Below are 26,188 nucleotides of genomic sequence, written 5' to 3'. Positions count from 1 at the left end.
TGCATGACATGATACAAGCCAATAAGGTGAAGTAAACCTATGTGAATTACAGCACATCATTAGAGAAACAGTCTTGGGAATTATTGGAGAACCAGAAGGGAAAGAGAGGGAGAAAAGGATAGAAAGCTTATGTAAATAAATAATGGATGAGAACGTTCCCAAAACAGGGGAGAGATTTGGACATCCAAGTTCATGAAGCTCATAGGTCCCCCCCAAATTTCACAATATTATATGCTAATTATATCTTAATAAACCTTGAAAAAAAAGCCAATTAGAAGGAAGCATTGGAGTGAGAGAGATTCAATAAACAAGAGAGAAAAGAAAGAGGATTTAGAATAAAATAACAGCAACAACAACTAATATTCATTCAGTGTTTGCCCTACCCACGGCACTGTGCTAAGCCCGTGACATGTAGTCTCACATTTAGTTCTCAGAATAATGTTATGCAGCGGTGCCGGGAGGAAAGTGTGGCCTAAGGATGTTAACCAACTTGCTCAGTGTCTTCCAGCTAGTGAGTGGTGAACTGACTTACTACCTTAAGGATCGACCTTGGTCACCACCACAGCCCACCACCCCCCAACTGGAATTTAGGTGTTCTGTGCTGCGTTTGAAGACCTACCTAAAGATTCTTTAAATTATATTTTAAGAAAGGCCACTTTGAAACCCTCTGTCTGAAAGTTCTAACAGCTCTATTTGGACAACAATTTTGGTGGGTGGCCTGGGTCCAAAAAAAAAAAAGAGGCCTTATCTACTGAGAAAGCTTAACCTTGAGAATATATATATAAAACATCATGCCCCCAAATATAGGCTGTGTGAACTGAAGGGGATTTGCCCAAAGAACTCGCAAAGCAACTTGGGGAGGCAGAAATTAATTGTAGGAGAGTTTTTTTTTTTTTTAACATTGCAAGAAGGACACAAAAAAGGATGATGGGTTGAGGCAGCAACATAGAAAGGCCAAGGAAGAGATGTGAAAACATCCCACAGACAGCTTCCCTGTAGATTCCGACCGACTAAATTTCCTGAAATAATACTAATTCTGTCCTCTTGCTTTCGATAGGACATAATGACTACATGTGTCCAGCTACCAACCAGTGCACGATTGATAAAAACAGGAGGAAGAGCTGTCAGGCCTGCCGGCTACGCAAGTGCTACGAAGTGGGCATGATGAAAGGGGGTAGGTACCTTGGACCCAGGGCGCCCACCATGAGGTCCTTGTCCCCCACCCACTGCTGGCCATTTCCATTCTAGTCACCCCGGGAGTGGAGTGGTTTCTCTTCTAATTAATTTTTTTCCTATTCTCACTTTTCTTCACAACAAAACTATTTTTTATAACACATTTTATTAAAAAAGAAGAAATCCGAACACACCATTTTGTGTTTCATATTTTCAATGTAAATACTTATATTTAAAATCATAAGTGTGTGGGAGGTGGTGGTGGAAGGAAAAGAAGACTGCTCAGCGAATTATTCTAGAAATATTTTTCAGTTACTGTTTATATTTCCTAATGCTAGAAAACGGTATCTGGGAAGAAACTTTCCTTACACGGAGACTTGTACATGTGAAAGCTAAAGAGCTGGTTTGTCATCTTTCAATCCCTTCACATCCCTTAGGGAATTTGAATTTCAATCAAAAGGCAGCTTTCTCCTTTAGAAGTTGAGTTAACTAGCAGCTCCCATAATCTCAGCGTCCAGTATGGAGCTGGGAACAATGCAGTGATTTCTGAGCGCTAGCGTCACGAGGTGGTCGGGATCTGTGTCCGTGTATTTGTGCTGTGGGTGTGTGTATGTGTGGTTTTCTGTCTCCTCATGTATCCAGCCTTCCAGTTTTCTTATACAGGAATCCAGCGTCTGGTTCTGGGAATATTAGGTGCTCCATAAATGTGGTTGCCTGATCTCCTTGTATTCTTTGGAATCTAGTTTTGAAGAACACTTCTAGTCTTGAAGAGCCTTCAAGATACTGGGAGAGAACAAGAGGAAATGTGTAATTGAAATAAAGGAATGGGTGCATCCAGTGTTTTAGGATGATAGAAAGGAGAGAGACAGACCTATGATGGTGCTGCCTGCTGATCAGAATGGGAAAAAATCTTTCTGGAGAGGAGGCTTGAGATTAGTTAAGGAGAACAAAGTGGCCATGAAAAAGAGTAGCGATTGTGTAAATAGAGGGAAGCTAACCTTTAACTCATTAACACTTGGACAAAGGGGGAGGCAGAGGAAAAACCAACAATCATGCCTGATTATTAGGGTGCTTATAGGCAAAGATTCCTTTCTTAATGGCCATAAATAAATCTACCTGGCTGAGATTTTGAATACAGCATTTGGAATAAATTATCTTGATGAACAGATGAAATGTTGCATTTACACATTGTGTGAGCTGTGACTCTATGTCTTGAGTGTCTGAAAAAGCAGATTTGATTCAAAGGGTAATTAATTCCAAGAATTTAACAGCCACATTCAGAAAATGACACTTTGAGTCATAAATGGATTAAATATTTAAGGAATTCATTTTTCTTTGTACTGTTGGAGAATTAGTCAGGCTTAATTAAACTCACAAAAAGCTTCTTAAGGTAACGTGATAAGTGACAGGAATAAAACAGCTACATGCAAAAAGTTTACTTCGAAAGAGTAGAGTCCAAGTTTAATATTCTTCTTTGGCAATTGTAGGTAGATTAAGCCCAGACTCTTAAATTCTCTCTAAAAGCTGAAATGATCAACTTGTAAATTGGTCCAAAACATTTTTTTTCTTTGAGGGTACCCATACATTGACCCCACTTCATAGAAACAATTCTGTTTTTCTTAATTAACATCCAGATACAATCTGGATGCATAAATATAAATTATGCATACACATTTTTATCTAACAAAAAATTTAACATGCAAAGACATAATAAAAATCTTCCCACTGCTTTCAAATAGGACTTTAGATAATTACTGCACATAGTCAATCTATGTGTGCATGCATGTACTTGTATATTTATGAGTGCAAAATATATATCTATACTAGTTTGCTGCTGTGTTATTCTGCTCAGCCTGCCATAGCAAAGTCTACAGACTGGGTGACTTAAACAGCAGAAATTGATTTCTCACAGCTCTGGAGGCTGGAAGTCCAAGATCAAGGTGTCAGCAGGGTTGGTTTCACCCTAGACCTTTCTGCTTGGCTGGAAGGTGGTCCTCTTCTCGCTGTGCCCTCACGTGGCCTTTTCTCTGTGTGTGTGCATCTGTCGTGTTTTTTTCTCTTCTTTTAAGGACCCCAGTCATATTGGATTAGGACCCCACCCTTAGGCCCTCATTTAATCTTTATTACATCTTTAAAGACCCTATATCCAAATTTAGTACTATTCTGAGGTACTGGGATTAGGGCTTCAATGTGATATGTCGAGGAGACACAATTCAGTCCATAACAATTTCCCATAGAGATTCCTTAGCAGTTGTTAGTATCCGTTACGTAAAATGAAAACATGTGTCTTTCTGGCAGTTTATACGTGTGTATAAGTTTTACGACAAGCTTTAAAACTGTAAAACTATAGGCTGTGAGAACATCTCATTTTAATTATATGTATAGTGTTTGCCATAATGCAATATAATTTATTTTTCTTCCACAGTATGGGATACCACACATAACTTCGTGACACCTTGTATAACAACTCCCCAGATCCCACCCAATAAAGACCTAATTTACAGCTGGAAGTACAGTTATAGCCAACTATAAAATTTGAAATTACTTGTAAAGAACAGCTGTGACTAGATAAATCTTTACAACATTTTCCTACTGGTTTCATAAGAATCCAGTGTCTGAACCAGGCTAGAGACCAATTCGAATACTGAATCTCTCCATATGAAATAAAATGTTTCATTTCAGATAAAAGAGAGAGAACCACAAACTTACCTCCTACTTTTTTTTTTTTTATGGTACGCGGGCCTCTCACTGTTGTGGCCTCTCCCGTTGCGGAGCACAGGCTCCGGACGCGCAGGCTCAGCGGCCATGGCTCACGGGCCCAGCCGCTCTGCGGCATGTGGGATCTTCCCGGACCGGGGCACGAACCCGTGTCCCCTGCATCAGCAGGCAGACTCTCAACCACTGCGCCACCAGGGAAGCCCCCTCCTACTTTTATAGCAAGGTAGAATGCATTTATTAAAGTACCCTAAAGATCCAAAACAGTGCATGATTTATCTACAGGAAGAAATTTAATCTCTTATGATGCCTGCTGTACCCTGAAAATCCCAACCGCATTATTAGATTTGGTCCTGAGCCACGATGGTTCAGTAAGATGCAGGATTTAAGACATACTTTAGGGGATGCACTTTCCCATCTTAGTGCTGCTGGTCTCCGTCTAGCTTGCATTTTCCTTTTCATCTGTCTCCCTCCCCTTCAACCTTAAGTGGCAGATTAAATATCTCTTCTTCAGGGAGGTCTTCCTTTTGCCCCACACTAGGTTAGCTTCCTGTGTTCTCCCTTTCATAGGAAACAACTCTTCCCTGAGCCCTCCTCACTATTATTGTTAGTTGTTCAACATCTGTCCATGAACTCCACGATGGTGGAGACTGTCCTGCCTACTGATCTAGCACTAAGCAAGTCACAAAGTGAGTGTTCAAGATATTTTTTTCCCATGAAATAATGACTTAATTCATTTAAATAGTTATTTGTTCAGGGCTGCTTAAGGGTGAGCTATTATGAAGAGTACAAACATGGATAATCACCTAGTCCCTTCCATCAGAATCCTCATTGTACAAAGGGGACATTTGCATCTGAAGTGGCAAATAAAAATCTGGAAGAGAAGTTAAGACCTGGATGGAAGATGAAGATGAGAATGGAAGACCAGCGGCCAGTGGAAGTTCAGAGCTTTGGCCAGCCACTGCTGGGTTTAGTCCAACCCAGAGTGTTATTCAGACCATGTGACTTCCAAGGTGTATATTATTATCCAAGAACTTGGCATTCTAGCTTGGTTTGATGGAAAGGGGAAAACCTCAGAGATGGAATTCTTGGACCAAATACTGGCTTCCCCTCAGATTTGCTGAGCAATCCTGTTACAGTCATTTTTATGAGTTTCATTATCCTCAGATGTAAAATAAAAATAAATAATTTATATTTAACAAGTTTCTTGTAAAGGTCACAATTCATAACATGTGAAGTACTTTATAAAGTACAACACAAGTGTTAGTGATTACAGGCAGACCTCAGAGATATCGCAGGTTTGGTTCCAGACCATTGCAATGAAGCAAATATAAAGTGAGTCACACAAATTCTTTTGGCTTCCCAGTGCATATAAAAGTTAATGTTTACGCTATACTGTAGTCTACTAAGTGTGTAATAGCATTATGTCTAAAAAAATGTACGTACCTAGTTAGGAAATACTTCATTGCTAAAAAATGCTAGCCATCATCCGAGCCCTCAGCAAGTCATAAAAGTAACATCAAAGACCACTGATCACAGATCACTGTAACAAATATAATATGAATGAAAAAGTTTGAAATATTGTGAGAATTACCAAAAAGGAACACAAAGACAGAAAATGAGCAAATGCTGTTGGAAAAATGGCACCAATAAACTTGCTTTATGCAGTGTTGCCACAAATTTTCAGTTTGTGAAGAGCGCAGTATCTTCAAAGTACAATAAGATGGGCTGCCCTGGTGGCGCAGTGGTTGAGAGTCTGCCTGCCGATGCAGGGGACACGGGTTCGTGCCCCGGTCCGGGAAGATCCCACATGCCGCGGAGCGGCTCGGCCCATGAGCCATGGCCGCTGAGCCTGTGTGTCCGGAGCCTGTGCTCTGCAACGGGAGAGACCACAACAGTGAGAGGCCCGCGTACCACAAAAAAAATAAAATAAAATAAAAATTAAAAGTACAATAAGTTGAAGTATGCCTGTAGCTCTCCTATCCTAAAAATAATTCCTATCTTACCTAAATACTCAGCACAGATTTTTCTTGGAAGGAAAAGAATGGCAATTTTATCACTAGTACTAAGTATAAATATCTAATTCCTTTGTCAGGAGTAAAACCCTGGCTCAGACACATCTGCTTTTTCTTTTTTTCTTTTTGGTGTCATGTGCTAGATATAGCTTCATGATGAATGAGGTTTGTTGTTTATCATTTTATGATGCCAGGGATTTATACAAACTTGTTAAAATTCCTCCCGATAAACTCGGAAGTGGGTTGGTGGCAAGGTTTTCATTTTTCAGACAAGGAAATTGTCACCAGAAATTAATTGATGTGCAGGACTCATGCACTGCCCATCCTGGTTGTGCTTCCTTGTAATACGTTAAGAAGAAATTTGAGATAAAGTAATAATTGTCACTAGTTTTTATTTTGGTGACAACATTGCAATTTAATTTTGAGAAATATTCCAAAACAATAAATAAATTTAACAAATTAATGTTACAATTTTAAAGTGAGAAAATAATAAAAATAATAATATAGATGGGGAAATGTATGCTGTGGGTTCAGAATAACTGAGATGCCCAATGAAGAGCTGGAAAATAAAATATTTCCTTTTGCCTAAGTTTAATATTTGTAGTCATGTGTTACTATAATTTGTTTCATTGATGGGATGAGCTTCCAGACCAGAAAATTAGGTTTCCTTTGATCCTACATTGGCTCTTTTTTTTTTTTTGCCAGAAGTAACTGTTTATTAATGTTAATGACAGGAGAACCAAATCAATGAATTAAGAATGTAAATGCGGGGCTTCCCTGGTGGCGCAGTGGTTGAGAGTCCGCCTGCCGATGCAGGGGACACGGGTTCGTGCCCTGGTCCGGGAAGATCCCACATGCCGCGGATAGGCTGGGCCCGTGAGCCATGGCCGCTGAGCCTGCGCATCCAGAGCCTGTGCTCCGCAACGGGAGAGGCCACAACAGTGAGAGGCCCGCGTACCGCAAAAAAAAAAAAAAAAAAAGAATGTAAATGTGAATTTCTTTCTTGGGATAGTCCAACAATCCTTGTGAGACTTGTAGCTGCATGTGAATCCAAGCTTTTTCAGAAGGCAGGGTTGGGAATTCACGTTATTTTCTCTGTCTCTTTTGTTTTCTGTCTTTTCTCGCTCCTTTTTGGTATCATCTAATCCCATGACTTTAAATACCATTTATATGCTGATGACTGCCCAGTTTATACTTTTAGCCCAAAGTTTCTCCCAAGTCCATGACTTCTGTATACAACTTCTCAGGTGTCTTCCTCACTTGAGTGTCTAAGAAACATCTCAAACTCAATTTGTTCAAACCTGAATTTCTGCTTCACCCTCAAACATGCTTTATCTGCAATCCTTCCCATCCTAGCTAATAACTTCATCTTTTGAATTGCTCAGGCTAAAACAAATGGAGTTAACCTTGACACTTCTCTTTCTCCCATACCTCATGTTCAGGAAATTCTGGTGGCTCTATCTTCAAATATTTTTGGAATCTGACCACTTCTCACCAGCTGTATTGTTGACAGTCTGGCGTGGAACACCATCATCTTTCTCCCAGCTTATTGCTAAAGCCCTACCTGCTTTTTTCCTTGCTTCCCTACCATCTATTCTCCCTAAAGATACATTAAAAATGGAAATCAAATCATATCACTTCTCAAAACATTGCACGGCTTCCCCGTTCACCCAGCTGATGTCATTACAGTGGCCAGAAGACCATATCTCCTCCCCATTCTTACTTCTTTCACCTCTTTTCTTATTCCGCTCTCTCCCGCTTAGCCTAAACCACGTGGGCGTTCTTAACGTGTCAGGCGCACTTATGTCTTGGACCAATTACTCTAGCTTTTCCCTCTCCCTGGAATGCCGTTCCCCCAGATATTTGGGCACCTAACTCCGTCACCTCCCTCAGATTCTTTGCTCCATTATCAATTTATCAACGAGGCTTATCCTGATTGTTGCATTTAATAGCGCAGCCCACATATCCCACATTTTCACCTTCTAATACACCATAGAATTAATTACGAGATGATTTATTGCTTGATGTCTGTCTCCCTTACTAGAGCATAAACTCCAGATGAGTGCTTACAAACAAACAAAACATGCTTGTATGTTTTGTTCACTGATGTACTTCAAGTGCGTAGATCAGTGCCTGCATCTAATAGACAGGCGAGAACTAGTTGTAGCATGCACGAATTAATAGGATGAATGAGCACAACTGAAAGGACACTGTAGGTGTTGAGCTATGAATAGATTGAGCGTCAAGAGTACTGTTTTTCTAATGAAGGGAGAATATCTGCTTGGAAATTAAAACCTGTATAGGAGTTAGCTTTCACCACATAGCAGAACCTCACCTCAACATCTCAATGGCAATACAGCAAGAAGCATCTATTACACGTCAGGGAGAGACTAGGAAGCTGCTGGTATTGGCAGGGCTCACTCACATGTCGGGAGGTCAGCTGGCTGTTTTGGCTGGAGCAACTAGGATGACTGAGTTTCGCTTCACGGGTCTCTCATCCTCCAGCAGGCTAGTCCAGGCGTGTTCTCCCACTAATGGCAGAGGCACAAAAGAGAACAAGCCCCAAATCACAAGCCCATTTCAAGCTTTTTGCTTGCATTATCAGCTGATGTCCGAGGGCCAGTGCCCGTCAAATGGCTGAGTCCTTAGGTTTCGTGAGAGGGACCTTCAGAGTTATCTGGCAAAGGTTAAAAAACTGGAACCATTTTTTGTAATCCATCACAACCAGAAATATGAACTTTTCAGCTTTGGAACTGAAAAATAATTAGAGAGTCATGGACTCTTAACACTTGGAAGGGACTTATAGGTTCATTTACCCTTCTTCCATACTCAGTGCAGGAATCCCCCATCTAGCTTTCCTGACAGCTGTGTGAGGGGTGCTGAATATGGATGTGAATTTTATCTTCGCGCCTGCCTTATATACATGATGAGTGGACACAGTAGGGCAGGAAAAAAACCAGGAGTAGGCGTGAACCAGTACTTCTGGAAAAATATGGGCTTGTTTCAGATGTGCTGTATTTCACTAATTCATTTAGATGTAGGTTTCATGTATGTTACAATTGGTTATGAATGGATGTTAGAAAACAATTAAATGGAAGGCTATTTTAATATTTCAGTAGAAGTTCACTGCATATATAAAATGAACCAAGAAACACTGACAATCATACTTTTGCTTTTATGTAAGTTATAGTTAGAATACTGATTCCACTGTTTTATGCTGAAGTAATTTTGACTGCTTATTTAGAGGTCATTTTGGTTTTTAAAGGACAGGAAGAGGGATCTTCATTTACCTTCTCACGAATGACCATATCTCACCTTGAATGTTAAAAGAAATGCTGACGGGTTTTTACCAAAATTCCAGAAATCAGTCTTTCTTGTTCCTATAATTTGATTTTGCAAAAGCAAATCGTTTTTGAGATGATGTAAGGACCCTTTCTGTCAATAGTATTTACAAAATGCAGAACTCTGGGGGCAGTAATTGTATGAATAAATTGCTGTTTTTAAATTCTATAAGCCTAAGACCTCATACATTTTCATGTGTTTTCATTTTGTTTCAATGATTGTGATTAGGATAATAAACGGTGTTTAGAGCTGAACGAACTTAAAAGATCCCCTAGTCCACCTCTTTGTTTTTCAGCTCATCGTTCTCGTCCAAGTCACACAGCTAGTTAACCACTCAGACCAGAAGCCAAGACTCCTGACACCTGGTTCAGGGCTCTTTTCATTATACTGCACTGCCTTACTGACCAGGAGTAATTTAGATCATAATGAAATGTAGACTCATGTATAAGTAAGATACTAATATCACACAGACCAAATTATGACTTAGGAACAATTACTATGGGCACAAAATCCTACTCTTCTTCAACAAAAACATTCATCAACGCATTCGGCTTAGTTGCACAGCAGAAGTACCACATTACATTTATATGGAGTGTGCGATGGTTATTTTAAAAAGAGTTACTTAATATTTCATTACTTCCTATTGCTTAATATCATTTAAAAAGGACATTTTCTCCTTCAGGCCAAGGGTGTTCACTATTTTCAGGTAACAGTTGCAATATTTGTTGAAAGCCCATCTGTTTTTATTGTTTAAATATTTAGATTATTCTGCTATAAAAAAAAGGTAACTTTGTCAAGTAAAAGGAGACCTGGCTAAGGGTCCAGTCTGAACCTGGCTCTTTCAAGACCCTTGGGCAGATCACGTAATTCTTCTGAACTCAGTTGTCACTTTTGAAAAATATGGGCTTAGGACTGAGTGGTCTCTAGAGCATCTTTCAAATCTTAAATTTTGTGTTTTATGATGGGAGGGTCAGAATTTAAAGCTAAAGGTATGTATACAAGTTTCCCAGTATGAGGAACCACCTCACTAGCTATCATATTTATATTTCAAGCTAAATTTGCAGAGCAACCAGCAACTGGAAAAACCTGTTGGAATGGACAAAGCTATTCTCTTCATTGATTAGCTTGGAAAGTCAATCTCTTTGGAGTGAAGAGTGTCACCAAAATGAGTTTGATGTCCATAGTGATATGAGCAGATGGCTATAATATCACTACACTTTTTTTTAGCCACATCAAAGAAAGAGTTCAAGAACAAAGTTTGTTGAGATAGGACTTTGAGAAGATCAGTAAGTTCTTGTCTGTTATTAAAGATGTAATAGTCATGCCTAAGACTTGAGTCCCAGGAGCTGGTGAAACTTTCTAGTGTCTGCCTTGTGGAACAGAGAAAGGAAGAGGCTGAAAAGATAGTGAATTTTGAGAAGTTCCTGGCTTAAATACCACACAAGGGAGTCTGGTGAGTTTTCCTTGAAAACTTATCCAGTAGGTGTAAACCAACACACTTGAGGTGAGACCTCTTGGAAATCACGGAAATATATACCAGCCCTAAGAGAGACTGAAGGTAAAGTGAGGAGTCATTATAAAGACATGTTCTGGTTACATCTGGAGGTGACACATTGTTTAGTTTAAGCTTGACTGAGGAAGTAAAAAGTAGTGAGAAACATACAAAGTTATACCTAGGGGTTGGTATCTTTAAAAGCTTGCTTAAGACTAGTTACTATTATATTTATTTTGTGTTACATTTTTGGCACTGTTATTTAGAAAATTTTACCTAACAAATGCCAGGTCAAGTCCAAACTTCTTAGCCTAAGTCATTTACAGATAACCTTTACTGAGCATTTACTATGTGAAGGTGTTTGGAGACACAGGGTAAAACATGGTCACTGAGCATAACGTCTAGACAACCTAATGATGGAAAGAGATTTTTCACATAAAAGGTGACCAAGCCCCATCATTCCCTCAAGAGACCTAGGACAGGAGTTGGCCTAAAAATTCCTGCTGCCTCAGTTTACCCACCAGTTGTGATCCTAGTGATATCTTTCAGTGCTCCCAGGGATCAGGCAAGTTCAAGTTTGCTGGCTGGCCCTTTGTACTTTGGGGTTTCAACTTCCGGCTGATATTCACGGGGATATGTCCTATTGCCAAGTTAAGTCCTGCCCATACTAGATTTATTTCTTTCTCTTTGTGGGTCCCAGTCTCATAGAAAACATACTTGCATGAAAACGTTAACTACTTCATCAGGCTCTTCTGAGAATTAAAGGCATGAATTATCTTTTGATAATTAAAAATTGGCACACAAATGTTAGGTTTCATATTTCATATATGGTGTAGCATGGTGGTTATGTCTTTGGCTTTGGTAATCAGACCCCATGGATTCAAAATTTAGCTCTGTCTAGACACGTATGACCATGAGCGTGATACTTAACTTCTCTAACCCCAGTTTCTTTATTTGCCAAATGAGGACAGTAATAACATCTACCTAACGAGGTTGTGTAAGAATTAATCTATAGCTTTTAGTATTGTATTTGGCCTGTAGTGAGCCCTCCATAAAAGTTGGTTACAGCAGTAATAAAGAGTACATTCAATTTTTGCCTGATGTACTTAATTCTAGTCTCCATATAAAATTCAATTCTACACTGTCACAATTAATCAAGGATTAGTTAGCAATTAATTATTATGTATTTAGTTCAGCTTGGATAATCAGTGATATATAAAAGGTAGTGCCTAGCCTCGAGGAACCTATAATTTAGACTCCTGCCAAGCCTGACGTTCAGAGTTCTCTATCTTCTGAATCACACCTATTTTTTTCAGACTCTTTCCTACTGTCCTAAGAAACCTTTGGCTACAACAAGCAGGTCTGCTCATTGGCCACAGAATGTACCTTATCCCTTTCTGCCTCCCTTCAATCTGAAGTTAGTTATTAATACTTTATTTATTCGTAGTAGGATTCCCTGATTGCTAAAGCCCCTCTCTTTCACTCGTTTAGGACTCCCTGTAAGTCATCACCTTGTTCCTTGGAATAGCTCTTCTATTCCTTCCCTGTGTTAATCAGGTCAGGTGAGCTGCTTGTCAGTATCCTGGTGCTAACCCAGGTACTGAGCATCCTGAACCCCGCCAGCCTGAGGACAAGCTGGACACTTTGGTGTACAGTGAATTCCAACCGCAAGAGAGCAGTTTGCGCCGTCTTGACGCTTGACTACGGCTTGACCTCACCACCCTTGATTTTAACATATACTTCGTTGTCAGCCTTCCGCCTCCTCATTTTCATTTCCAATCTTTGGCATGATTCCATCTGCATAAAGCTTTGATTTTTGACTACTAGGTTATTTATCTGACTGCTCATTTCTCATTGCTAGAACTGTGTCTAGACTTTATTGTCACCCATAGATACCCGGACCACTCAGCTCTGGCCTCAGTATTGTCACTGAGTCTCATCCCTAGGTTGGCCTCTCGAGTGGTAGAGTGCCCACGCCCCTTAGCTTCTGGTCCTTTGATTGTGCGGTTCCACCAGCACCCAGCCAGCTGCCTTAACACATATCTTTGTTTATTTGAACACTTAATTGAATGGGATATAGGATTCACCTTCTAGGCACCAGATTGAGTTCAGCCAAGCTAACGACTTAGTATTATATTTTAAAAATATATTCATCTCATATCTATGCAGTTAGCTTTTTAATTTCAGGAAGCAGAGAGTGTCATATTCTTGTTTTATTGATAGCACAGTGATATCTTGTAAATATTTGTTATTGATGGTGAGTTTAATGCTAATAGGAAAAGGAGAAGAGGTGGTTTATCTTAATGTTTAGATAAGCCATTCTCTTGGCATTAGTCTGTTGTTCAGATCACTAAGCATGACTGAAGTAACACCACTAACTGTAATGATCTCTCTCTCCCCCATCTTTCTCCCTCTCTCTTTTTGCCTAGTGCATAGACCTGGGGGAAATGTATTATGCAATTTTAGGCGTAAAAAGTAATGACACCAAATACTACAACTATCATAACAAATAAATAAAACTGTACCTTAAGTCAAAGAAAAGCAAGCTTTAGGAAGTTAAAAAAAAAGCCGTTTCCAAATTTATTAAGTTAAAATAAGATTTCCTCATTATTGAATTATTTGGGTCATATTTAGTATCACAGGTGAGATGAACTATTTTGTTGGTTGTTGAAACTTTTTATAGATATTTGTTTTGAGAAGTTCTAGGTATAGCGTCTTTATTGTGGATAATTCCTGTTTTATTTTTCCTTTAGCCTATACGTTTATGTTCATTATTTTGTTTCTTGAGGATTCAAAATATGCATTTTGCTATACATGGGAATTTCCTATAAAATATTAGTTGTAGTACGATGGTTTCATAATGAATTTTCCAGGTATTCTTTCTTGCAGGCAGATATTATTAGCTCTATTTTTTAAAAAAACATATTTTCACACATTTTTATTCCCTCCCTCTCTCTCTCTCTCTCAATGTGGTTTCAGTTCATTAAATGAAAGATTAAAGAAATAAGTTCTAAGGATTTTCTTTAATAATAATTGATTTTGGAATAACTTACCTATGTTTGCTCCAGGGCTGCAGTTCACCATTTATTCACTTGAGAACTTCCCAAAATTAAATTTTGTACATGTGGAATTGATTCACTTCACATGGATGTGTTGTTTACTCCCAAAGTGATGTAGGTTTCTGACTTTTAATAGTGGTAATGGGTCAGAAAATTGCCCATCCGCATCTGTCAGATATTCAAGGAATATATTTTGAAATTTAACCACTGGGAGGATAAGGAAATCAGTACTAGGTGACTCTTTGATTTAAATCCTATAAAAAAAATTAGAGAATCATCTGATACAAGGACAAATAACGAAACAAACAAACAGCAGAACAAACCCTAGCAAGATGAATTTCAAAAATACTGAGAATATTAAAAGAATATAATACAGTCAGCCCTTTGTATTATGGGTTCCACATCCACGGATTCAGGCAACTGTGGATCAAAAATATTTGGAAAAAAATTCCAGAAAGTTCCAAAAAGCAAAAAAGTAGGAATACAATTTTATTTTTTTTCCATTTGGATAACCAAATTGTCCCAGAGCTATTAATTAAACAATACGTTATTTCCTCATCGATCTGTAAAGCTACTTCCTTTTTATATGAAGTTCCTCTCTAAGAGAGAATCTGATTCTGAGCTCTCTTTGGTATTTCTTTCCTCTATTTGTCAATAAAACCACAGTTTTAATTTCTGTAACTTTGTAATTACTTTGCCTTTTTAATCCTTCTTGAAAAAAATTTGTTCTTTTTCAAAATTGTTTTGTCTATTTATGGCTACTTTTGCTTCCAAAAGAAGTTTTAAAATCAACTTTTAATGAAATTACATTGAATTTATAAATTAGTTTAGGGAGGTTTGACATCTTTATGATACTTAGTCTTCTCACCCATTAACATTATATAAATTCTCCACTCATTTTAAATCTTTTAAAATGACTTTTAATAAAAATGTAAAATTCTCTCCAAAAGGTCTTGCATATTAAAAAAATTACTCCTAGCTATTTCGTGTTACTGACATTTTAAAGGCATATCTTTTTAAAAAATTACATTATCTTATTGTTTCAGACATGTCATATATTTTTTAAAAATTTACAAATTCAGGACTGCATTGCTTATTCCTTTAAAATTTTCCCATGTTGCTGAGTATCCTTCAATATAAGATTATTAGTGCAGTTGCATTAATATTCCAAAATGGAATACTGTAATTTATTGAATTATTTTCCTAATTATTGGTATTTACATTGTTTCTTGCTTTCACAATTTTAAACAGGACTGTGAACAGCTTTCTTGCTGAATCTTTGTATACCACAATAATTATTTACTTAGGATTCACTCCTAGAACTTGAATGGCTGAGTCAAAAGTTATGCACTTTTTCCATGACTTTTGATATATATTGTCAGAATCAATCCAGTGGTGTTGGTTCAGAAATCATAATATCACATAAAAGAACACTGTAAACATTACAAATTATGATATATAAAGATATATTTCTTGATGTGGACTATATCATGAAGAGAGCAGATTATAAATAATATTTAAGTATTTTAATTATTTAGGCTTATACTGAGCAATAAAGAGGAGAGTGAATAAGTGAATGAATACATGATTCTGGAAGGGTACCCAACAAGAAGCTAGTAGCAGTTAGCCCTGGGTAAGGGAATTATGCATGATTTTTATTTTCTATTTTTTTCTTCTCTGTCATTTCTGTTTTCAACAATGCACGTGAATTATTTATGAATAAAATTTTTAAAAAACTTTGATATTTTTATATAGGTTTAATGGAATAATATTTCTCCTTCATTTCTTTAATTTTTAGGAAACTTTCTTCATGGCAATTCTTTTTATATGTTTCTTTCTCTCTTCTAGGAATGAGGTTGCCAGCTATCTTACTATAACAGCTGTGTACCTTATTCTTATTGTAGTTAGCTGCTAAATTTCACAACTGTAATTATTTTATTCCCCATTTGGTACTTAACTATGTTTTAGGCAAACTCAGAAGTATCATGGAGTGAGTTTATTCAACATCAGAATCATGATATTGAAATGTCAATAACGAATGACTGTTTTCGAGTCAGTCCCTCTTGAAGGTAAACAGGGAACAAAGAGATTTCGGGAACAATAAAAGCTTTCCAAACAATTGAGAAAAAAGTTGTTCTGAAACAATAACGTATGCCCCATCCTTTTATTTCAATGTGTTTTCTTAAGGCAATTACTGGCAAAGAGTTTGATAATTTTATGTTTAAAGTTCTCTTTTTTCCCAGCCAGGCACCCCACTGCCATCAGGTTTTCTTTCCGAGAGATTTTGTAACTGGTACGTGGTAGCTCATTCTCACTGCCTGCTTCACGTCCACTAGCGGCACACCTTGTTCCGAAATATTGCGAAGTTGAAATGTTTTTATTTGGGCAACTCCTGCAATCAAGGTAATTCACCCCATCTTCAATGAATAAGATGGAAAAGAGCAAGCCAACCTCTGTGACCTTAAACTTTCACTGAAACTTAGAGACGGGTTAACTCAGCTGGTGAGAGCGGGGTGCTAATGACACCAAGGTCGTGGGCCCTATCCCATTACAGGGCAGTGACACTCCGAGGAAGAGCCCCACTGCCTTGGCACAGACTCCCTGGGACATCTGCTAGCCATTCACAGTGAGGCAAAAGAGTGTGGAATTTTTAGTGAATCATGTTGTAACTTAGGGTGTCTCCAACTCGAAGCCAGTTGTGGGATCAAGGAAGAGAGCCAACTGAGGCTGGGAGAGGGGCCCTAGAGTGTCTCAGGCCAGGACACAGTGGTGGAGGATGAGAAAAACTAAATGGGCTTCAGGAAGTGGGTGTTAGTCCAAGCACTGTTTTCAGTGGGTGTGGCACAGAAGACTGGCTGGGCTCAGCCACCAGGAGGGTTCTCAGGCGGAGTCACGGCGTAAGCCAGCGTTAGGCATCTGCCTGGAAGGGACAGGGTCCTCCACATCCGAAAGGGCTCTGGGGCCGGGGTCCGTCGCTGGAAGATGCGCGGGCAAGTGCCATAAACGGTTCCCCAGCTGCACTGAGTTCAGAGCTGAGACTCACCTCTGAAAACCCTGGGCAGAAGCATGACCTCTAGAACTTGGCCAACTGATCCGTCGGGGAGTGATGCAGGTGAGGAATGGGGCACGTTTGGTGACCTGCACAGTTACCTGCTCAGGTCTTGCGTGTGGATGTGGAAGATAGGCTGTGCTGTGTCTGGGAGCCTGACGTAATCACAAGTTTCACCAGAGGGACAAATAGGAAGGCTGACATACTGTCTTTGTCTGCACTGGCTGGCTTGGGGCCTGGGAGAAATTGAACTGTAGGCCACAAACAAATTCAGCTGTAAGACGCTGTGAATGAGGAGACAGAGGACAAAAGAGGGGGTGCTGTGACCAATTATCAAGACTGCACAAACTAGGTGGAGAGAATGTTCTATTGGCAGTAGCATCCTTTTCATCTCTGACATAGCTCCTGAAGGATATACTACATATCTCGTGCAGACTGTTCAGGCGAATTTCTGCAAAGAGGGAAATGTTTGGTTTGGAAGAAAATAATTTCTTTTTCTTTTTTTTTTGTCTCATTAAGAAACTTGTGTTTCAGCTTGTGTTATGGTCATATAATATGTTAGTACAGTAGTACAGCAAAATATATACATCTATTGGGGGTGCTTGCTCAAGTATTTTTTCCTAATAGAGATGTGTAATCAAAAAAATATGGAGGGGCTTCCCGGGTGGCACAGTGGTTGAGAGTCCGCCTGCCAATGCAGGGGACACGGGTTTGTGCCCCGGTCCGGGAAGACCCCACGTGCCGCGGAGCGGCTGGGCCCGTGAGCCATGGCTGCTGAGCCTGCACGTCCTGGAGCCTGTGGTCCGCAACAGGAGAGGCCACAATAGTGAGAGACCTGCGTACCGAAAAAAAAAAAAAAAAAAAAATATATATATATATATATATATATATAGAGAGAGAGAGAGAGAGAGAGAGAGAGGGAGGGAGAGGGAGAGAGAGAGAGAGAGAGAGAGCTCTCTGGTCAATAGTATAACCTATAGACAAAGCTATCCCTGGGGCTAACCAATGTGATTAAATATCCTTAGCTCAGATATTTTGATAAAGTAGTAACGAGGGTAGTATAGTTACTGAAAGATTTTCTTTACAGTTTTTTCAATAACTCTATTAGCCAGTTCACTTGTTATAAGTTTCATAGCTCTTTTACGCTCAGTGAATTTTCCTGTTTCTTCCCATGTCCGTATCTTTCCGATGTTTCATTTTTCTGTATCTTTATAGCTCCCTCTAACAATCTCTGAAAATCTATCAGAGTCTTCAAGATGTGTCATCTCCCTCTGTAACCTGCTCTGACTCCTTCCCTCACAGCTGCCTCCATAAGTGATGTAAAATGAATACAGTGCCAGAAATTCTAGTTCTGGGAGCATCTCCTTACTTAAGCTTATTTATTGCTCTGATTTAGAGATAGCAATCCTGTTTCCATTGCCTCTTCCCAAAGCAATTAGGTTAGACGCTCTGAGGGAGGTTCCCAGAATTGTTTTCAAAACTCCCCGGGTGATTCTAAGACATGCTATCTGTTCTCCTCAAGCACTGTTCAGCATCCTCAGATATTACTTAGTTTTTGCACAGTTGTCTACTGTATAGCCCAATAGGTACCCACTAGCCCCTCGTGGCCATTTAAACTCAAATGAGTTAAAATGAACTAATATTATAAATACAACTCCTAAGTTGCACCAGCCACATTCAAGTACCCAGTAGCCACTCGTACCCAGAGTGGCTAGTGGCTACCGTGTTGTCCAGCCCAGGTGTAGAGCATTTCCATCACCACAGAGAAGTCTATTGAGCTGTGTTAACAACTGGGAAACATCACATTGGAGAAGTGAAGGAGAGAGGGTACAGTACGACAGAAACCCCAAAGCAGTTGGTGTGATTGGTAGATACTGTGTCTTACATTACATTTGGAACTTAGTTTATGAGTCCCTTCATTTTTAGATTCAGTTGAAATAAGTTTTAGTTAACTTAAGTGAAGGACTGGTTTGATTTTATATGATTTGCTTAGCCTATCTTTGTTTGACTTATCTCCCTTGTTAGAGTGTTTCTAGCAGCATCTCACTTAATCCCTAACTTATTTTTTGTTGTGTGTGTCATTTAAAAGTAACTTAGTCATAGAGGTTATCCTCTCTGAAATCTATATTGCTTTACGGAAGAGGTGAACAGCTGGTGAAAATCGTCCCAAGGTTTCTAATCCCACCAAACGAAAATATGGTGCCAGTCGTTGCCTTGCACCGTGACATTTGTGAAATCCAGGGAGGGACAGATCTCATGCTGTAATAATACATCAGTATAAACATCCTACTAGGCCAGTCCTACAGGTTCTTATGATAACAGGAACATTAGGAGTGGGAGAATGTCAACCTTAATATCATTTTCATTTATTAAAAAGCAAAAAGCTAAGAGTAGCCATTTTACCAGCTGAGTCTTTACTGACTTTTGGTGAGAATCACTTTCTCAAATTACTTGAAATCCCTTTCTTGACACGATGCTTCCACTTACACCATTGTGTAGATTTTCACCCGTACCTCGTTTGTCACTTTGTATGCCCTCCTGCTATTTCGGACACTTTTATTAAATCCCTTCCTTGCACGTAAACAGAACACATCAGTCCATTAATGGAACTCATTATGCTCATTTGTCTTTGCCAAGAACTATTGGAAATGATCACAAATGACTATGTAATTATAATTAAGATCTCGTAGATGCATTTGCTTTATTTTTAACAAGTTCATTCTGTTAAGTTTCACCCCATTTCAAATAATGACATTTCCTGGTACAAAGAAGAATTATTAAAATGGCAAGTTAACTCATATCTCTGGCAGATAAGCTGGTTATTGTATTTGATAATTGTAATGAATAGCTGATAATATACAGATAGTAACTCGAGGAAGTTTATTCTCTTAGAATACCTATGAGAAACTTATTCTGATAGGACCTGGTAACCAAAGTGATCTTTTTTTCCCATTTTAGTTCATATATCTTCAGTTTTAATTTTGTTCTCCCAAAGAAGGCTGAGTCCCAGTATGATATTTCAGATTTTGTAAAATCGTAATATTATGAAGAAGAATAATGTATATTAGATCTTCTTTTCACATACTGAGCCAAAAAATTATAAGCATCACTAAATTACCAGAGAATTCTTTTAACAATCAGGCCCTTAGTTCAAAAATGATTCCTTTAAAAAAGGAATTATTGTGATAATCTTGTAATTTTCAAAGTAGCATCTTTAGAAACCCCCTGTCCACCAGTATCCTTCTTGTTTCCATTCAGGATATTTCATCAAAACTTAAATTTTTCTTTCCTCTGCTGCATGTGGGCTTTATGTGCCTTCTCTCTGAAAAATAAAATCTTTAGTTTCAGGAGCTCTGTGTTCTATTCCTTCACTTTAAAATCATGGGAAAAATAACTGTCATTTCCTTATCCCTGTCTCCAATTCCCTCATCATTTTCAGCAAGCCAATTTTCTCTCTTTTTTCTGTCTGCTGTAAGGAACGTTTTACTTTGCTCCATTCTCTGCAATTCAGGGCTCACAATTTCTTTGAGCTTCTCAGATTATCCTTTGTACTTGTGTCTGCTTTTTTATTAAAATATCTTCAGCCTTCTTTTGACTTCATCATCTGTACATTGCTGTATTTAAAACCCATCTGCTTATTGTTTGAAACTAACTCTCTGTCCTGCTTAATCATATTGGATGCGTAACTTCTGAATGAGTTCAAAAATCATCATGTACTGTGAAAGAATTTGCTAGCATGTTCATGTTACTGCATAATGTGCAATGTAGCCAAAATAAAATAACTCATAATAAATATAATATCAAGAAACGATAGTGAGAATCTGCATATCCTGTGCACTGAGTCAACAGCCAATAAGGCAAATCATCATGACATTTGACAAATCATAGTAGTATTGGGGATGGTATAGCGAGTAAAAGGGCATGGACATTGAGATTAGCAGTCTTGAGTTCTAATTTTTTGTCAGTTCCTAATTGTGTGCCTTTGGGTTAAGCCATCGTTACCTCTACAGGCCCTTTCATTTATAAAATTGGGGTTAATATCTCAGATGTTTCAGTGAAGTGATATGTAAAGCACCCTAGTATAATCGCCTCCATAATGATAATTCTCGTCCTTCCAAGAAATGGGCACTTCTGCTTTGAATTCAGGATAGGTGAACTTCAGCCTAGATAAAACCATTTTATTATCATTACTGCATAAATGTACTCCATGGGTAGCTAAACTTGCTTTCACTTCCTCTACCAGCTAAAACCTTGGTATCAGCTCTAGAATGTATTAGATGGAATAGCCCATCTGATCAAATCTCAACTAGATATTCTTTCTAGTTTTTAAAATATTTCTTATTCAGTTACAAAACAAGTCTATCAGCTGGCTTGAAACAATTTCTTCTACCTTTTCCCTAGTCAGACCATTCAGACAGTCATCACTAACTTAATGACTACACAGGCTTTTTCTGGAAGGCTGGAGGCCCTAGACACTGAGGTATTCCTATGAATAAACCTAAAATCCACGTGTTCAATTCTAATAGCTTCTTTCTTAATGGAATCAAAGCCCTGCCAGTTTAAACAGGATAATTTCAGATTGTTTACTGGACATCCCAGAGTCACAATAAAAATATACTTTATATGCCATAACGATTTCCAAAAATATAGTAAGCTTAAAAGAGATATACACTTACCAACTGTCAAGAATCAAAGAATTTGATGAAGCTGATTATATATGGGGCTGTGGCACTAGCCCTCCTGAGAAAGGGCAGAAGTCCCCCTGTGTTCTCTCCAGAAGGGACAGTATGCTTCTGGGGAAGCCCTTTCCTTACTCAGAAAGCTGGAATCTGCAATTAATTTTCCACCTATATCTCCCTTTGGAACATATCCTAATTACATATCTATAATTTCATGAGCTATGAGTAAAGTCTAAGAACTTTTCTCTGAAATGGCAGCAATAGGAGTATTTTTTTTTTATTTGGGCTACAATCTTCATTTTGATGCTCAACTCTTTATCCTTTATCATAACTTCTGATTTGCACTAAACATGGGCAAAATGACTGGCTTTTAGAAATGGACACAGGTGCAATACGTATGCGGCCAGGAAACCACCTAATTATCTTCACAAAGTATTAGGACTTCAAAGAATTCAAAGATTCTGTAAGTTCGACTTATGATTGGACTGTTATTATCATTGATGTGTTATCCAAGTCTTGAGCTGTTTTTACAGATTTTTTTTTTAAGTTTGCATCTTATTTGAGTTTAAGAGTGTTCCAGCCAGCTTATTTTGGAATATCTTCTGCTACCCTAACTACTGACATCAGCTTTTGCATTCTGACTGAGGACTTCTTTCTTTTTTTCTCTCTCTCTTCCTGCATCCTTAGCGGTGGAAATCTAGTTTTATAGGAAACCAGTAGTTATGTCAGGTTGCTAGGTATCTTCCCACTGAAGAACAAGTATTCTGGAGCAGCATGTATTTAGTATTTGACATTTAATAAACATGCTTGTTTAAGATATTTTCAATAGAATTTCAGCTCTGGCAATTGTAAACAAAGGATCCAGTTGGTATTTGGTGAGGCAAACAGATGTGGACACGCTTCCTCCATCGAGATGCATTAACTTTTCTGAAAAGTGGATAAGAACTTGTGAGAGTGAATAATGGAGTTCAAATCAGATGGGGCAAGATATTTGATATTCAGGAAGAAATCACAGTATAATAAATCTGTTACTTTGCTTGGATTGAATGAGGAGTCGCTAACACTGAAATAGAGTCGAAGAAGAGGAAAATAGAGATTTTATAGAGGAGAACCTGGCCCCAAGATGATACTTCTACCCTCAGTGGAATGTTGTCTTCTTTGAAAGGCGCTGGTTCTAGTCAGTACACGAAACATTCATTGATCATTACCTAGGAAAGCTAATTTATTTACAAGGTACAGAGTTAAATCTAGCAAGAAATACAGAGAACTAGGCACGGTCCTTATCATTAAGAAACTTTCAACTCTTGGCATGTTTCAGAGAGAGAAACTTTCTGGCTTGGGGCAATAGGGGCTCCTTTGGCATAAGTATGGTGACAAAGAATTGCTCCGGCTGTATCAGTGGTAAGAATGAGATATTTCCTTTTGCTGAGCTCTCTATTAATACGGGTGGTAGAATTTTGTGATCCTGAAGGCTCTTGATAATTCTGTTTACTCCTCCTCTATTATTAGTACTTGTTCAAGTCAACATTTTAGGAAAGGAGCCCAGTGATTTCTGTTAGCTACCAGGTCAAGTAACAAATTCATCATTTAACATCTATTTATCGAGCCCCGAATTTGCCCAGGTCTGAGCTGTAGGGTGTATGAAAGATTTCTAATAGATTTAAGGTGACAGAGTTCACAAATGAGAGTTTGTAGAAAGGAATAGACCCTTTTAAGCCTCGAGAAATATGACATTCACCCACTTGAGGACTTGTTAAATCACCAGCAAGGGTGAACTAGTTTGTTGACCCAGTTGTAGGATTGTTGTAAGATGACTGTCCCACTGGCAGGCACTTCTGGTCCAAGAGAATGTAATTGGATGTTGGTGACTCAAGCGAGGCTGGGAAGGCTCATCCACGACCGAATTAAAGACAACAAGGACTTCATTTGTATCCAATGCCGCACCGATCAGCATGAGACAGAGAAGAGACCCATGGGGAGGTGGGGAGACAAACTGTTTCTTTTATAAGTTGGAGAAGGGAAAACTGCAGGCCTGAGTAGCAGAACTGCTAAGAAATGGGAGAAAAGTGAGAACTTCACAGGCTAAACCTTGGTGTCTTATTTATTCCTCTTGGCTACAGAATGCCTGCCAGCAGGAGACTCATCACTAAGATATTACAGGGAAATGAAGCCAGGCGAGAAAAACATGTATTGCTTTTCTCCTCACCCCATAAATTTTGTTATTAATAAATCAGATTCTTATAGAACAGCCTGCCACAGCTGCCTCTAGAAACAAGGGTTTATTAGCCGAATTTTTATTAAAGTGCACAGCAGTTTTATGAGTGAACATTATGCTTTTAAGTCAAAACGGATGTCACTGAGATCACACGGGATCGTGACTTACTCCCCACTCGATCTGGACCTGGACACTTGGTTTTGTTGCTGGGATAAGGCAGCATGATTTGACATGCAATTAAAGGTGTGGTAACCTGTGATTGATTTCCCTTTCTTGGCACTCCCTGTCTAAACTTTTGGGAAAATTCCAAAACAGTGCATTCCTATACGAAGGCTACCTCTTTGGTTGCTTCAGCTTCCAAAAGGGACATTTGTAAAGCAGTACAGCAACAAGTCAGAACAGGAACAATACAATCCATTTTGAAATAAAATTTCATCAAAGTAAACGGGATAAATTATCAAATATCATCAAAGCAAATCATGGTTTTCCAATACGATTTGGTGAAGACAGAGATGAATACTCTCTCCGCACTTGCTTGCAGAATTCCTTTTCAAAATAATAACATATATGGGTTTTGTTTTCCAGATTGTAAACATAAATACATGCTAATTGCAGAGCAGAATCACTGTGTACTTCTGCAGTTGGTGTTTGTCAAGTGCCTTTCTGGCAGACGACACCAGCTCAACAGGGCAGAAACGTGGGCTGTTGTAAACTTCTGGGCACACACTCTACGATGGAACAGGCGTGACCAGGCAGAGCTGACAGCATATTAATTAAGTTTTCTCCTGTCATAGAACTTCAGCTGCTCCCTTCCATCATTGCTGAGTTCTTATTGTCACAGCAGATAGGAACCTAGCTCTGGGGCCTGGGAAGAAGCATGAAGACTGGGCTGGGGTAGCATGATTGGCCACCATGGGGGGCTCTGGTTACTCTTATGCCAATGGAATAATTAGAGCAGATGCCACTGGAGTCCTAGTTTAGGAGGAAAGGGGGGAAATGTGCTCTTTGCATCCACGGGACGAAACACTGCTCATCTGTACACAAGTTTACTCATCAAGGACAATTAACTCACCATGGTTAATCACCCCAGAGGAGCCTAGTGTTAAGAAAACTTGCCAGTTTATTTGAATTTGGATGCTGGCAGATGACACCATGGGATATTACGGCTCCTCATGAGTACTGCAGTCTCTTGAGAGGTTGATAGATAGGCCACTGGGCTGGAGGAGAAGGACCAAGTTAGTTGGTATACAGCACTTGGGACAATTGAGGTTAACTGGTGGTGGTGACAGTAGCCTGGTGGAAAAGTTAATAATTAACTACTTCCAAGGAAAACTGAATTAACCGATCATGTCTGGATCATGTACACGACCTTCTCCCCACTACTAACAGATTTATTCCAAAGTTATGTAAGATAATGGAAACAAAACTTAACGATATGGGGAGGGGACAGAGGAATCAAGTCATAAAATCAGACCACAGGGTACTTAGGATACATAGCTGGGTCAGGAGATTGAATGTGGAAAGACTGATCCTAACTTACTTCTTTTATTTAGCAATTTATTTAAGACTTTTGTTACTTAAATTGATCACATAAAGTGAGTTGACTTACCAGAAAGACCGATTTCAAACACTGCTATAATAAAATTCCAACAACTGGAATTCCAAGATGTTTTAATATATCAAACTTGTGTTATTAATATATTCAATGTGATTCTAGGTCCTACCGACTCATTTATGTATTCCACCGCTATATCTATTGAAGTCTAGTAGGTAATTATGTCTACTGGTAAACAAGACAGATGTAATCTCTGCCTTCATGTGGTTTGTAATTGAGTAGTCTTTGATATTTTGTTATGATTGTTGTATGTCTTTAATAGGAGACGCTTATAATTTTAACTTGTGTTAAACACTGACCATAACTAACACTCTCTTTCTCTCTCTCTCTTTCTCCATCTCCCTCTCTCTATATATTTTAGGAAAAGATAAAAAGCTACCACAGGGTTAAATTTATGTGCCCAGTTACAAAGCTTATTCTACATCCTGAAAACTTTTTGAGCAGCAAAGATATAATCTTTGTAGTTTCAATTTATAGGTCGGTGTTTCTGACAGCCTTAAATTTTCCTCTTGACCAACTCCATGGTCTTCTCCATACGCAATGCAATCATGAATGTAGAATTATACTTTGACGCAAGCCCTTGGGTAGGATGACTCAGCTGTTCTCCTTCGACATAGCGGCATGAATGGCAGTGACTAGTTATTCCGAACAATCAGGGAGCAGTATAAAATTAATTTTCATATTATATAAAAGCACTTCTTGCTCAGTGTTTTGCCCTCGACTTTTAAGAACTAAACTTTTCGTTTTAGATCCGTTTTACATTTACAGAACTATTGCCAGGATAGTACAGAGAGATCTCGGATGCCCCACACCCAGTTTCCTCTGTGGGTAACA

The 26,188-nt window shown here is 38.8% G+C and overlaps 1 protein-coding gene across 2 annotated transcripts in view; it reads left to right on the top strand.

Annotated features, from left to right (window-relative positions):
• Positions 1 to 26,188, top strand: part of ESR1 (estrogen receptor 1) — a 395,464-nt gene that overhangs the window by 210,665 nt on the left and 158,611 nt on the right. For both annotated transcript variants that reach the window (XM_067701750.1, XM_067701749.1), the window contains exon 4: positions 1,058 to 1,174. In XM_067701750.1, coding sequence (XP_067557851.1) covers positions 1,058 to 1,174 — 117 coding nt within the window. The remainder of the gene's footprint in view (positions 1 to 1,057; positions 1,175 to 26,188) is intronic.

This window comes from Pseudorca crassidens, chromosome 13 (genome assembly GCF_039906515.1).
Source record: "Pseudorca crassidens isolate mPseCra1 chromosome 13, mPseCra1.hap1, whole genome shotgun sequence".
Classification (NCBI taxonomy): Eukaryota; Metazoa; Chordata; class Mammalia; order Artiodactyla; family Delphinidae; genus Pseudorca; species Pseudorca crassidens.
This window is presented reverse-complemented; position numbering and strand designations above follow the sequence as displayed.